The following is a 15,682-nucleotide window of genomic DNA, read 5'->3' as shown; positions in this document are numbered from 1 at the left end:
TTACATCAAGCTGAATAATGTTCCTCTGACCTTACCAAAAAAAAAGTTCTCAGTCATCTGCGCAGTGGGTTTTGGAGCCACTGTCATGAGCTTTTCCCTGTCATCTCATGCAAACAGTAGAATACGCCGCTTCCTCTCTGATCTCTTCCAACTCTAATTAAACAACTGTGATTAAACAAGATATTAGTGTGAACAACTGACATGCATGCAGATGATATGTGGGATCTACCCCCAGTGTACTGACAGTACTGACAGTACTGATGTCATCACAGTCTAAACAAATGAGTCACTAGCACTCGTTACTGTTAGTCCTGAGATTAGATTTGGATGGAAATGGACACTTCCTCACCTTCCATCTGTTTTCATCCATTAATAAACAGGGATCCTCTACAGAAGAGCTCAGGTTTCAGCCACAGTGGCATCAGCCATGTAGGCAGCTAGATAGGTAGACAGGTACACCCTTACTCATATATTGAACATCAGCTTGGTTAATTGAAATGATATATGTATACCATTAATTATGTCTTCAAACATGGCTCATGGCCAAGGAATAATGTATAAAATAATAACAATGGCATATTTGAATGAATTGAACAAGCTCCTGTTTCAGCTCAATAAGCACAGTGCTTTTGCAAGGCAAAGGTTGTAGGTGCTTTGGATTAACTACAGAAAGAACCCTCCCCCCCTGTCCACACACACACACACACACACACACACACACACACACACACACACACACACACACACACACACACACACACCATACTCCCCCAGTGTTTTACTTTTCTCTGCAAAGGGGCAAATCCAGATTACAGAGCCTCTCTAAGTGAAGGAGATCAGAGGAGCTTTGGGAATGAGGGGGAAGGTGCTGTATTTTGCTGGTACTGAGATGCATATGGTTATAAAACGTATAGCAATATAAATGACCAAATACATTTATCCACGATTTCCCTAATCACAAAATTATCTTCTTATTGTATAAGGCAGGCATTAATTATGATAAAGTAAGTTCATACTACAATGTAGTAAATAGGACAGACATTGCTGGTGTTATGATTTCTTCTGTCTCTTTGCAGCTGGCCCCTCTTTATTTCAATATCCTCAAGTGAAAATACAGACAGCAGGTGTGGGTGATCTCAAATCAAGGAGAGTAGGGCAATGACAGTGAGCACCACCTGCATCAAGGGCATTTTGGAGCAAGTTGGGCAGCAGTTGCGTGGTGGCTCTGCCGCTAGCATGGGGCCTGGAGGATTAGTGTCCAATCAGAGTGGATTTGATGTTTACTGACAACACATGGGACTTAGCCGAGAGAACTGTATTTCATTTGTATTCAATGAAGCTGCGTGCTTTGCTTGGTCTGCCCTCCCCGCATGGTAAATCTGGCAAACACTGAAACCTGTTGACGACACCACATCAGCAGCTTCAGGTAGGTGACTCTTCAAGCGAGGGTGAGGGTTTTGGGGGTGGACTCTTAATCATTGGCATCATCATCACCAGCATCATCATCATCAGCAGCAGCAGCAGCAGCATCACCAGAAATGCTTGTATCTGGATCACATGACGTCACAGTGGGAAGTGGAATTAAACAGGCTTTATTTAGATATAATCCCTCATAGCAATCGGTAGAGCGAGTAAAATGTCCCAGAGAAGGGATAGATAAACCCTATTGGATTAGTACAAGCCACAGCCCATCCCAACCTCTAACCCAACCTATCCCCTCCTTTCGTTTTTTTTCCTCTTTTTTTTTTTTTTTTTAATGTTGGTTACTATGTCTTCCATGGAGTAGCTGTGCTACCTCTGCTGTGTACAGTTTTTGTGTGGTTTGAGGTGATGTGTTTGTGTGTGGTATTCTCTTTCCTCGCACACAACAAGCCAGCATGACCAGAGATTAATTATTCAAGGACTGCCAGCCAAAGGGGGAGTCACCTGATAGTGCGGACTTACAATATTACAACCTGATATCAGGTGAAACGGTAGATCCTGCTTCATCTTCTTTTCTGCTTGCACTCCACTCTGTTCGGTCCAGTTTTTGGTGCTGTACACAAGGACTTGAAAAACAACATTCACAAACGCTGCTACAAGTGGAATATTTTTCCAGTTTTGTGTTTGTTTTCTTCAGTTAACGCTGTCTGTTTTTACATTTTTTTTTATTTTTGCCAATGCTTGTCACTAAACAGTTGAGTCTAGGTCGCTCCCACAGCTGGGACACATTAGGGGGGAATGAGGGTCAGTGGGACAGACCTGAGAGTGTGTACGAGCAGCAGGGAAGAGTAGCGGGCCGACGGAACTCTCTATCATACGGAGAGGGAGGAGGGTGGTACGAGCCTCCACCAGGGGTGCGTCCCCCTGACCTGGATTTGAAACGGGACCCGTATTCCTACCAAGACTCTCTCTACGGACAGGTTTACGCAGAGCCACGCGGGCTAAGGAAGGGCTCAGTGCCAGATCTAAACCACTACGAACGAGCATCCATGGCTCACAGAGGATCCATTCCACATCAGGATTATTATTCCCATGACCCAGCCATGACTCCTCGACCACCTGAGGGCTTTTACCGGCCAGAACACCAGGCTGCGCCGCCTCACCCTCATCCACTCAGTAGGTCAGGATCTCATTTTGGGATAGCACCTGGGGCTCGGGCTGCATGGGAGCAAGGTCAAGGAGGGAGACCTCAAGCACCTTCATCTCCTCTACCTCCTCCTCCACCTCCTCCAACTGCTCATGAGTTGAGTCGGGCTTATAGGGAACCTGGTGCTGTAACTACTGCCAAGATGATGCCAGATGGCCAACAACGTATACCATCGCGAGACCCATCCCCTGCTCACTATGGCATGGAGCATGCATCTCCTCGGTATGCCAGTGAACCTTCACCTCTAACAGGTCAGTCGGTCTATTCTGATGTTAATGGTCGCCCATTGGATCCGCAGCAGGGTGCTACCTGCCTAGTGGTTGATCCTGCTAGTCAGGGTATGCTTACAAGGCAAGAGACGGCCTCACCCTACACCATCCAACAGCAGCAGCAATTACAACAACAGCAGCAATTACAACAACAGCAACAGTTGCAACAGCAGCAACTTCAGCAGCAACAAATACAACAGCAGCACTTACAGCAACAGCAGCTTCAGCAACAACAAATACAGCAGCAACAAATACAGCAGCAACAGTTACAACAACAACAATTACAACAGCAACAACTTCAACAGCACCAACTTCAGCAGGAGCAGCTGCAGCAGCATCTGCAACAGCAGCAGTCTCTGCCGCCCCAACCCACACTGCCTGTCTCTGATCCAACCCTTACTATGTTGGCTCCTCCACCTGTCCCAGTGCAGACTTCAGCAGTTGTCCCCATTGCACCTGCCCCTGTACAGGCAGCCCCAGCTCCAGCTGCACCTCCCCCAGTCTCTCCAGTTCCTGCCCCTCTTCCTGCTCTCCCCCCTCCTGCCCCCCAGACACCTTTACCTGTGGACCCTAAGAAGACAGTTGATCCAGAGTTCCTTGCTCTGCTGCGAAATGAGGGCCTCTCAGAGAGCACTATTTCCTCACTTATCCAGCAGGGTTTTGACTCCACCAGCATGCTGGCTGTCATGGAGGAGAATGATGTTCGCACTGTTGCGGCAAACCTTGGCCAGGCTCGTGTACTGTCTCGCTTGGTCCACAACTGTAAGCGGCCAGTTGAGGCTCCCCTACCCCCATCCCAGCCTCAGACACCCATGCGAGGCCGGTCTAATAGTTTTAGCCATCGTTCTGATATTTACCATCAGCAGCACCACCACAATCAACCACACCCTCCACAGGCTTTGACTGTGGACCCCCAACTGATGCCTCCACAGACCCCTGGGCACATGGGTAGGAGGCCAAACAGTGCCCCCTCTCAGCACCTTCTGGAAGCCTCTGGAGGCTATCCAGGCCAACCACCTCGCTCTCCAGGGCCATACGCAGGAGCCATGATGCCTGTTCACTCAAGACCCATGTCTGCTTACTCATCTGGGATGACAATGCCAGGGATGACTGTGCAGGGTATGCAGATGATGCCACATCAGATGACTGGGTCAATGCCTGTCATACCAGGGTCTATTCACTCCATGTCAGGTATGCCACAGCAGATGCCTGTGTCCATGCCAGCTTTACCACAGCCACCACAACAGGTACCGAAAGCATACTCTACCAATTACACAGTGCCCATGGAGCTGATGAAGAGGGATAGGAACATACTGCCATTGTCACCCATGCACAGCCCTCACCCCAGTCCTCAGCTGATGCGTAAGGGTGGGGGACCTGCATCAGACAATTCACTTGTCCCTATGGGAGCACCTGTTCAAGGCCAAGGTGCTCTGGTTGCAAACCAGAAGCTAAGTCGACGCACAGGTCCACCAGTCATCGTGTCCACTATGGCGTCTCCAGATACAAGTAAATCCTTTTTTTTCCTCCTTCCATCCTTATCCTCTGCTATTTCTCTGATATCTTGAAGCAGTTTGGTCTTGCTTTCTCCTGGCTGTTTCACATGTTTTTGAAAGATAAGAAAATGTCTTATCTTTGTAAGAGTCCCACATTTTTTGCATAGTTTATGTTCAACACCATTTCTCATTGTTCTCTTGCTGCTTTCAAAAGCTCCACAAAGCAGTGTTGCTGCTGTTAAGAATTGTGTTTTCACAAATTGGTTGGCATTTCTGAGAGCTATTCAGTATGTTGATGGCAACAACATTAGGTTGGAGTCATTTCTTTTAAAAAGTAAGTACTATAAAGTATAAAGTACTATTTTCATTCTCCCATCATGATATCATTGGTATGTGAATACCATCTCTGTCAAATAAGTGCTGTGTTTTCTGGATTGTGCAGCCATTATTCAGCTGAGGGCTGTCTGAGATCTATTTATCAAAGTGTGGTTACTGGTGTGTGATGCTTGACCGTAAGAAAAATCCAAACACAATGAGAATGCTAATAGAGCGTTGTTTGAATCATTTTATCTTCGGTCAGTGCTGTCATTTGTTTGCTGTCCTGTGCTTGCTCTCATTACATCAACAATAGATAAATTATATCTATTTTCTTCTTATCTAGGCTAGTTGCATGAAATCTAAATGTTGCTGCTTATCTCTTTTTGAAAACTGTTGTCAGAATTATGAATTAATGCCTGAAAAAGATAACTTGCGTAGACAGTCTGGCAATCAATCCACTGTCCTACTTTTGGTTTCTGCAATTGCCGTAATCCAAAAATGATACTTACATTCCCTGCTTCCCTGTCTGCTTATCTCTGTGAGAGCCAGATTTGTCAGAATTCCTACTTTATGTGAACTCCTTTATTACTTCAGTAATCTCATGCAGTTCCTTTGTCAGAATGACATATCGCCCCATTAAATACAACAGAAAATGGCATTGATGAGGCGCAATATAGAGGATTTGGGAGGAACAGCTGTCAGCACCCTTTCTGATACCTTTTTAAATTTTAACAAGTGTGCACGGTCTTCATGTTACAGTGTGTCAGTTGCCGCATTCATGTGTGAACAGTTCACATTAAGACTTTTCTGACCAGAAAAGTCAGATACTGTATTATTTGCAGCAGTTTTATCTGTCTGGGAACATTAGGTGTCCAGGGATGTCTGTGTGTTAAAATTTGCTTCTGCTGTTATGTGCATCTCTGTGCATTTGGTAGAGTCTCTGCAAAATATATTTTTCTCATTTAGCTCTGAACAGCTGTATGTGTTGCCCTTGATAAGTAATTGGACCAAAAGCAACAGCACATGCCGCTTTTTAAATTCATATAATCTTCCACAATTATACAGCAGAAAGTTGTGCAATGGTGATTGCAGCGTCGGCCATATGTAGCTCTTGTAAATGTGGTATTTTGTAACTGCAGCTGTTTTTGATGAAGTCCCTCTCTGCTCTGCCACGCACCATCTCCCTGCAGCCCCCAAGCCCCTGTTGTTGTAAACATGGATGTCTTATTGCATTATGATAATAAGGGTGCATCAGAGTAGCCTGGAAAGGCTTTACAGCCACTAGGGCTACACAGCCTTCCTTCAGTACTGCTTCTGTCAAGGTGCACTACTGACCTGCATGGAATAGCAATTAGCTATGTCTAGTTTTTCTTGAACACATTTGCTCACAGGTATCAGACATTACATGTGAACGGGTCTATGGCGGTGTTAAAGCATGTGAAACGTTGAGAAAATATACAAACTATATATTTAGTGGTTTATTTTAAGCTTAATTCATGTTTAATTTAAAACTTCATCAGTAAATGCATCCAGCTTTTCAATCGTTGACCTACACTCCTTGATATTTTTCATCCTTATTGTGTAATCAACTGAATCATTTGAACATCCATATCAGATTACAGATTTAATACATGTAGCAGTTGTTATGCTGAATTAATCTTCTTTTCATATCCATGCCTGGAAAAAAGTATATTTCAGACATTCCAGACAAAAGAGCTGATTTCTCCATCAACACCCGCTCATTAGATGCTGACTAGCGGCATCACTGCACAGATAAAATCGAATTAGAGGGCTGATGGCCGATGTGTGATTGTGTCATTTTCTCTGTGCAGGTTGTAATGAGAAGAGAGAGGGGAGGTTTAATCCTTCAGATCCTCCATTTCTACTGCCACACTAATCCACAGATACTCTCATTCTGTACAGTTCAGCCTCCTGGCTTTCTGTGAGAGCTACTGTACATAGCCAGTAGGCTGAAATTGACTTTAATTGGGGCCAAGGCAAACTGTGAACAAATGATTTGACTGAGCAGGTTTTGTTGTCATCTTTTTTCAGGTCTAAGAGACCAGATATTTAATGAACCCCTTTTCTTTTCCTGCTGCTGCCAGCACAGATGTATACATGCTTTGGAAATTATTTCTTCGAGTCCACCACATACATACATCACATTGTTAGTACACACACAGTAAGCAGAGTAGACCTCATTTGCATGTGGCTGACATTTGTTGCTTTGGTAATTTCATCTGTTAATGGACACAGCCGCAAAGCTGCTCTGAAAGCATATTCCTAAATTGTATGTTGCTAGGCAACGTGGGGTTTTTGGTGGTATTTGTACGCAGATTTTTTTCTGGTTAAAGGGTCAGGCCATAGTCTGAAAACACTGTAAATTTACATCTTCCTTCCCCCTTTTTTAAAAACAAAATGGCTGGCTGAGCTAATGCATCTAGAATAAAGTATTTATTAATCACATTTAATCACTTCTTTTCATGTAGGATAAGTCATCTTTTTTTCTTTCCAATTTTTAAAAGGAAACATTACATGTATTTTAGACCCAAAATAATATGATTCAGCCTCTAAGCAAATTTTTCATATTTTTGTCACGTAAACAAATTATATTGTAATAACAGCAATAACTCAATTTACATTCCTTAAAATCTAATTAGCCATCACTTTATGACTCCTCCTGATATTCTGACAACCTCGAACAATGGATTAGTTACACCAGTGAGTCGCACCCACAACCAGAAAGAGTTCCTCTCTGAACCTAGTAGCAATTCTGATTGCATGCCAACATCCACCTCACTATATGATGCTTTGTGGAATACCCTTCAGCAAGACCCCGCCTATATATGACTAACAAGGGCTCACTCCCCATCCCCCACACCGACATAATCACAGTGTATGGCAGGGTGGTATTTCCACTTCTTCACTTCTACCCCGCGGAGTGTGTTGGCTCCCGACTGTGGACCCTCGCCAGGTGACCTGATGCCAGCGCAGGTCAGTTCTGCTCTGCGTGACACACTAGCCGCAATTTTCCTCTCTTGCCCAGGCCTAGCATGATGATGGGGGAAGGTTATGGCATATTAGTTCAGGAGATGGCAGATTATGTATTAACGGGGTCCAGGTCAAAGCTACAGGCCAACACAGAGTGAGGGATTAAGGAAGAGAGAGAGAGGGAGAGAGAGGGAGGGAAAGACACACAGTACTACCACCGTTAGATGATGATTGCTGGTTGCAGGGTGGGGGAGGGGAAATGGGGCGGTGACAGCTGTCCGTCAACCTTGGGCTCAGCAGGGAGATGAGGCTAGCTGTCAAATGTTGCGATGAGGCTGTGAGGGTCAAACTTTGGCCTTAATCTGGGCTGACAGTCAAAGGGTTTTTTCATCATGCTGCTGGTCATATAGATATATTTTATAGATAGGCCTATATTTTTTTTTTTATAATTTACCATTGCTTCAACCTTGAGTAATGCCACTGGATTAAATTGCGATGCTTTCAGCTCAAAGAAGGGAAAGCCATAGACATTATTTTAATGGCGCCTTTGAACACCTAAAGCCTCAACTGGTTCAGTCTGTGAAATGCCATTTTGTTACCCTTCCTGGAAGTAAAAGTTAAATTTCTTCACAGACTGTAGTAGGCGAATGGCAGCTGGAGCGCTTCCATGGATTAGATGGATATGAAACTCTTTTTGTTGAAACATTTGCACAAAAGATTTGCATTCGTACCAGAACATGTCGTTCCTTTGATTAAAAAATAATGGCATAAGTACAAGTTTGTGAACATAAAATGGTCTCCCAAGGTGCACTTTTGGTAAGAAACATCCAGTAACTAAGCCAAAGAATTATGCTTTTGAGAAAACTGCAACACCAGTAGTTTAAATCAACAACTTTTTAACTTTCTGGGTCAATTTTGAATTAATTAAGCAAGTTTTTGTTCGCAGTTGCAATGAGAAAGCACTTTTTTATTTGCTACGGCACTGATTCATGTGTCTTTCTGGCTCCTTCTCCACAGCAACAGTGTCTCATGGGTATTCAGAGCCATCCGCGATACCAAATTGGTGGTTAGAATATGATTTGTCAAAAGCAAAACTGAAATAATTAAAGTTGATGGCCATTACATAAACGTCTAGTGTTGTTTAATTATCCTGAAGACTCCTGTTTTTCTATGTTGAGGATCACTGAGGATGTCATTACCAGCATCTCCTCCTACTCTGCAACTGTATGCAGCCTGTATGTAGGAGGATTTGTGTGTGTGTGTGTGTGTGTGTGTGTGTGTGTGTGTGTGTGTGTGTGTGTGTGTGTGTGTGTGTGTGTGTGTGTGAGCTGTTGGCAGGTGGCACTGACAGCGGCGTATGTTAAGGCACAGAGCAGCATTCCTCTTTCCACCAGATGTTCCTCGTAATATCAGGCAGTGATTTCCTTTTTACCTAATGAATGAGTAAAGTCTCTGTTCTCTCTCTCTCTCTCTCTCTCTCTCTCTCTCTCTCTCTCTCTCTCTCTCTCTCTCTCTCTCTCTCTCTCTCTCTCTCTCTCTCTCTCTCTCTCTCCCTCTCCCTCTCTCTCTGCCAGGATTACATCTATACAAACATTGAGTTCTCATTTTCTCCTCACCTCCTTCTCCCTTTCTTCTTCTCTTTGTTTAAATTGATACCAGTCTGCCTTTGTCTCCCCCTGCCCCCACTCCACCCCAATCCATCTCCCTTTCGCAGAAAATTAATCTTTGTAGGAAATGATTCAGCTATGACACTCTCCTAACTCAAGACATTGAGGAGGGAAAGAAGTTAGAGGTAATGAGAGAAATATGTTTCTAAACAAACGTCATACCCAGCTCAGCACATTCATTCATGACTGTGGTTGTGGGTTATAGAACTCGTCTGCAGGAAAATGAGGGAAACGAGGAAAGCGAAGATGGGAAGTGATTGAATCCAACCAAAGACAGCAGAGCAGAGGAAAAAATTGAGTGAGAAAGACCAAGGAATGGAGTTAAATGCATAGAGGGCTGCTTTAGATTAGATTGGGAAAGACCTGACCGCTTTAGAAGCAGAAGCAGAGTCTTAGAAATGGGTGGGGGAGTGTAAATGGAAGATAAAATACTGTAAATGGAAACTCTGTCATGCCATGTTTTAGGAAGCAAATGAGAGGAGGAACATTTAGTCTGTTTATGTTTTTATTAAAAGAAAATGAAACGCTTTGTAAACCTGAACCGTCATTGACTTTGTTTTAGGGCTGGAAATTAGGATTGTTTCCAAGAATGCAAATAACTGTCTGTTGAGTGTTGAGTATTTTCTCAATTAGTCATTTTGGTTATAAAATGTCAGAAAATGGAGAAAAATGTCTGTCACTGTTTTACAAAGCCCAAGATAACAGTCCTCAAATGTCTTTGTTGTCCTGACGACCAGTCCACAACCACAGATCTTAAATTTACTATCATGATAAATACCACATCATCATATAATTTATTCTGTTTTCTCATTTTTTTAATGCTCAAAATAATCATCAAAATAGTTACCAATTAATTTTCTATCAATTTTCTATTAATTGTCTATCAACTAAAGAATTTGTTACAGGTGATTCTTCCCGAATGATCAGTATTTCTTTTATTATTGATTTAAATGTCAGAAAGATGGTGAAGAATGCACAAGTGTCCCAGAGATGAAGTTGACATATTTGAAATTGGCTGTCCAAAATCCAAAGGTTTTCAGTGATAGCAGCAAAAGATCGCTTATAAGAAATTATAACCATAAAAATGTTTTTATTTTCACTTTCTACTGCCGTCTCTTCTAGAAACATCATGAGACATATCACTAAAAAACATTACTATCATATTGCCTCACAGACTGAATGACACCTGTCAGGCAAACTGCATCTATTTCGCTGGCATGTCTGTCTGTTTGCAGATGTAATGCTGTAACCAGGATACGGATAATATACAGTACAGGCATCTTCAATAGGAACTGATGTTTGAAAGGGAAGATTTGACCATGAAGGCAAAAAGCTCTTTCTGGCCAGTTTGCTGCATCCTTTCAAAGAGACTTGAAGTGATTAACTGCTGGTTGTGAGGGCAGAAGCAAAGGAAGGACAGACAGAAGAGGTCAAACATTTAAAAAAAAGAAAAAGAAATAAGAAAGCAGTGAAATGAAAACCCTGACTGCCTCACTCCACTCCTCTCCTCTCCTCTCCTCTCCTCTCCTCTCCTCTCCTCTCCTCCTCTCCTAGAGGTGCCAGCCAGGGGAGTCACCCTGAATTATTCATTTTGAGAAAATGAAATCTTCATGGGTGTTAAACCAGAGTGAAGATGAAGCAGGGGCTGACCATGTTCTCTGTACACTGTGTGTGTGTGTGTGTGTGTGTGTGTGTGTGTGTGTGTGACGAGGCGTTGCAGAACTTGACACTTTGCTTGGCTGTGTTTTAACAAATGCGAGGGGGGAGATATGTTTAGAGGTGCAGATGAATCTCATTTGCACCTGAGGAAAAATATTATACGTTTCTCAGTAAGCATGTCGGCCGTGTTCAGGATCACATGGGGCTGTAACTGGGATAGTGTTTCAGTGTTTTTAGGCTCACACAGGGAGGAGGATTTGTGTGTGTTTGAGCAGTTATCCCTGGATTTTTTTATTCTTTTATCTGAGACGAAATGTAATACAAATTTCATATTATGCGTCATATATTTGATTGAAAAAAAAAAACGCATTTCTGAGCAAACTGCAGTAGTTAGTGCAGTTATTTGGTGTTTAAGTCAGAATCTTCCAGTTAAATAAGGCATGTAAGTGTGTGTGTGTGTGTGTGTGTGTGTGTGTGTACAGTGTGTGTGCATATATTTTTGTGTGTGTGTATTTTTTTCCTTGTTTCATTTTTCATGGATTCACACTCTATTGGTATTAAGCCTGCAGCATACACGAGGGGTGTAATAAGCAACGCCTTCCTCTTCATTCAGACCCCATTCTCTCTCACATCCTCTTTTACATGTCTGTCTCTCTTTAATCAGGCCAGTTGGCTCAAGTGACAGAGAAAGAAAAAAGGTGGAGGAGGAGAGTGATGGCGTTGGAGAGGTGGAGGGATGCACAGACGGGGTATGAATGGGAGAACAAGAATTTATGTGCTGAGATCGCCTCCCTGAAAAAAACAAAAAAACAAAAAACAAAAAAACCTCAACATCTGTTGTCCACCTGCAGCTGTGCCATCTCTCTTTCTTTTTTTTTTTTTTCACTAGCCCGCTTCTCTTCTCATCCTTTTCCCCAGAATCTCATTTGTGCTTCAATCATTTGGCAACAGACACGCCATGTAGATCACAGGAGGCAGATGGGATGGTGGATTTTAGAGGTCAAATTATACAGTAGGCTGTTCTCCCTCCAGCGCGCTCTCTTTTCATGAATGAGGTTGTTTTACTCCAGGCCTCGTTTGTGGGCTTTGGTTACAAGTTGTAATCAAACCTCCTCAATGAAACCCTTTTAAACTCTGTGCACTCCTGTTGAGCTCCCAGTAAATACACCCAGTAGTCTTACACTGTAATATGCACAGTCAGTACAATACATCATACTACATCATAGTGTTGCTTTTATTCACTTTTTATTAAAAACTTCATAACTCTCTGTTACTCTTCTTACTGAGTAAAACACAACTTCTACTCATTCATTTCATTGAATCTGTCCATTTGTTTTTCATTACATCATGCAGTCTATAAAATATCAAAAAATAGTGGAAACATGTCAATCATGACTCCCCAGAGGACAGAGCTGTCTCTACACAATTTATAAGAATATAAAACAGAGAAAAAGGAGCAATTCCTGAATTTAACAAGTTATAAAACCTGTAAATGTTTGTCATATTTGCTTCATATATGACTCCAAATGATTAACAGATTATTTAAAGTGCTATTGACTCATTTCTGTTGATCAACTAATTAATTAATCTGTTAAAAGCTTTGCCACTAATTCATTAATTTATTCACTGGTTTGTTCATTCATGCTCACACACTTAGCCCAGATCATTCACTCGTCTCCTCTGTGCTCTGCAGGGCTTTGGAGGATTCACTGTGTCCTTGTTTAATATTAATTAAAGCTCAACTCATATTCAATTTTTAAAGCTCATACCAATATTGATAAGTAAGAGAGAGAGCATGTATTAATACACATTACCAATATTAGGAAAGCAGAACATCTTTTTTAACAGTAACAATTAAATGCAATTGGTATGAAAGTCTAAATGATGTTTTGTTATTATTTCACTTGGATGTTTTAGGAAGTGTCTCTGTGCTAACTTTAAATCTGAGTTAAAGGCGTGTACCAACAAGCATGATTTGTGACATCACAGCTAGTTTAGAAGTGAGTTGCTGTCCAGTATGCAACTCTAATGCTAAAAAACCCCCAAAAAACCTTAAAATACTGGTTGGCACTTTGTCAGAATACATGTTTCCTCTACAAATGTTGCTGTTGTGGCAGTGTATGACCTGTAAGCCTGGACTGGACTTCTTAACCCTCATAATTAAAATCCTTTTAAGATGTCTGTCAGACACAAAGTGGCTCAGTCTTCGGCCGCCCTCTCAGTCTAGTGTAGTAGTAAACATGTTAATCTGTTACTCCTGCGCTTGTATTTAAATCTTAGGACAGGTTAGAGGATTTACCTAAGTGTTACCATAAGTTTACTTGGAGGACTTTACTGTTTGTCTACATCCAAACACACAAACGTCACCCTGATGAAAGAGAAACACACTTCCCCATAGAGCAGAGAGAGCTCAGTAGCGGGCAGGCATGTAGCCAGTAATGGGCTGGGCTGCACTGGCCCACCCACATTACTCACAGGTCCACCCAGCCAAGTTTGATCAAAATACATTTTGTAACAATAAATATAAAACATGTGTATGAATAAATAAATAAATAAACTATATATAAGCATAAACTTGATTTATTGTTAACTTGACGTGTTTGTTGACTTTGTCGTCTGATTAAAACAGAACTGTTGTAATAAATTGTAGGAAGTCTCCTGGTTTTAATTGACTGCTCTGGTTCTGACATGCAGACCTTCCTGAGCTGCGTTCAGTCAACTAGCTGCTCTTCAGTTGATGTAACGTTAGCGTTATAACAGTGGCTAAATAAAGCTTTTAATACATTGTTTGAAAAAAGTTAAGTTAGAAGAAGAAACTGCACCGCCTCCAATCCACCACACGCATCAACCCACAACCGCCGGGTTCAGCCGGGCCTCTGGCGGTAAAGAGCCTTCTCCTGGTCATCCTGATGCAAGGTTTCCTAGCTGCTGCAAGTAGGGGTGCTGTGGCCTCCAGATGACTGGTAGCCTATAGGCCCATTTGTGTTGATGCAATAATTATTTTTTTCATTTGTGTACGAGCTGGCAAAAATAGACTTTGTACATAAAGACAGTGGAAAGTGGAGTAGGACCAGGCATGAGATGCATGCCTCACAGACACGGGTAACACATGGTGGTTAGAATTATCTCCAGAAGCTCGACTACTAAAAACTTTAGTTATGAAAGTTATGTTGAACTAGAGCAAAGGAAACTCTCCACAATTAAACGTTTAGCTTTCTGAAATACATTTTATAAACAGCTTTGATGGAGCTCAGGATTTATCAGGAGGACGGCTGATTTACTCATTTTCACTACTTTACATTTTCACTGTATGAACCTGGACTGTATGGAATAACTGACCTTTTGGATGTGTAGAAGGACACAGAACATTACTATTAGATCCTGACTGAAATGTCAGGAAATTCAAGTAATCAATGAAGTTGTGTTGCTGTGCCTTGTTTATAAATGTGCACAGCGTCTGTCTCAATTGATAGACACGCTTATCATATCTGCTGCAGTGGGATCGCTGCAAGTATTTAATACACTTTCTATTGGGAGGGGGGTGTTTAATACTCAGCACCCCCACACTCACAACCAAAATCATGTTCTCACGGCTATGGGTTCAACCACTAATTTATGAACCACATTCACAGCCAAATTTGTATTTATTTCACTGGACAGGAATGTAAAATCAGTTTTCCTAATAGAGTCTATGGATGCAGTTTTTTCTGTAAAATGTGCACATTTGGTTTTTCATGAGCTGGCTGCTACTGAAACAAAAATGGCTTCAAGCTACAATGAATGCAGGGGGTATGCATTACATTTACGATTTCCGTCATCTTCACTCTTGTCTTGGTTTATGTTAAGTTGCCACTTTGGGCAATAAAGTAGTGAAATAACAGTGCGCTGTAGAGCTGATGTCTAGCTGGTGCAAAAACACTGTATTTTAGTTTGGGTAGGCTATAAAAGACCATTTTTTGTCTATGTTGTGTCCAGCCTTTATAGACAGATGCTCTGTTGGTTGCGTATGTTGGATGGGCTGGGTTTTGCTGTTATTGCTTTTATGATGCAGAACATTACAAAGTAAACTGTGTGCTTATTTTTTTCAGTCTGTTTTTTTCTTTTCTTCTTCTAACTTTTCATGAGTCTGTTTTTCTGGGGAAAGATTACCCACCCAAAATACAATTGTCACTGTGTGTGTGTGTGTGTGTGTGTGTGTGTGTGTGTGTGTGTGTGTGTGTGTGTGTGTGTGTGTGTGTGTGTGTGTGTGTGTGGTCACTCATACACTCATTTTACATATTGGAATTTCACACTGCAAGATTTCCTATCAAACAAAAGAGTGTTCACAGATGTTTGAACCACAGTTGACAGATGTTGTGGTTGCACTCACCTCAGCTTCTTTGCTTTGTGAACAGTCATCACCTGTGTGTCTTGTGTTTGCATGTATGCACGTCTCGTCCCTTTGTACAAGCATGACAAGTATTGATGTAACCACTGAGCGACATTATCGCACTGAAGCTGAGAAATTAGGCTCTTAATGGCTTGTTGAGCGACAAAATCAGTGTGTTTGCGCTCATGTTAAAGAGCGCGAGGAGTGAGCTGGATAAAAATCGCAGAGTGAGATTGTGAAGGAGAGTTTTTGAGCAAGAGGGAGTGTGACTGAGAGAGTGTTTG

The 15,682-nt window shown here is 42.1% G+C and overlaps 1 protein-coding gene across 1 annotated transcript in view; it reads left to right on the top strand.

Annotated features, from left to right (window-relative positions):
• Positions 1 to 2,159: 2,159 nt before the first annotated feature.
• The window catches only part of LOC128372686 (trithorax group protein osa-like), a 34,723-nt gene continuing 21,200 nt past the window's right edge, over positions 2,160 to 15,682 (top strand). The window contains exon 1 of the mRNA XM_053332812.1: positions 2,160 to 4,407. Within this exon, the coding sequence (XP_053188787.1) occupies positions 2,160 to 4,407 (2,248 nt within the window). The remainder of the gene's footprint in view (positions 4,408 to 15,682) is intronic.

The sequence above is a fragment of the Scomber japonicus genome, chromosome 14, assembly GCF_027409825.1.
Source record: "Scomber japonicus isolate fScoJap1 chromosome 14, fScoJap1.pri, whole genome shotgun sequence".
Taxonomy (NCBI): Eukaryota; Metazoa; Chordata; class Actinopteri; order Scombriformes; family Scombridae; genus Scomber; species Scomber japonicus.
Note: the sequence above shows the minus strand (reverse complement) of the source record. Positions and strands in the feature narration are given on the sequence as shown.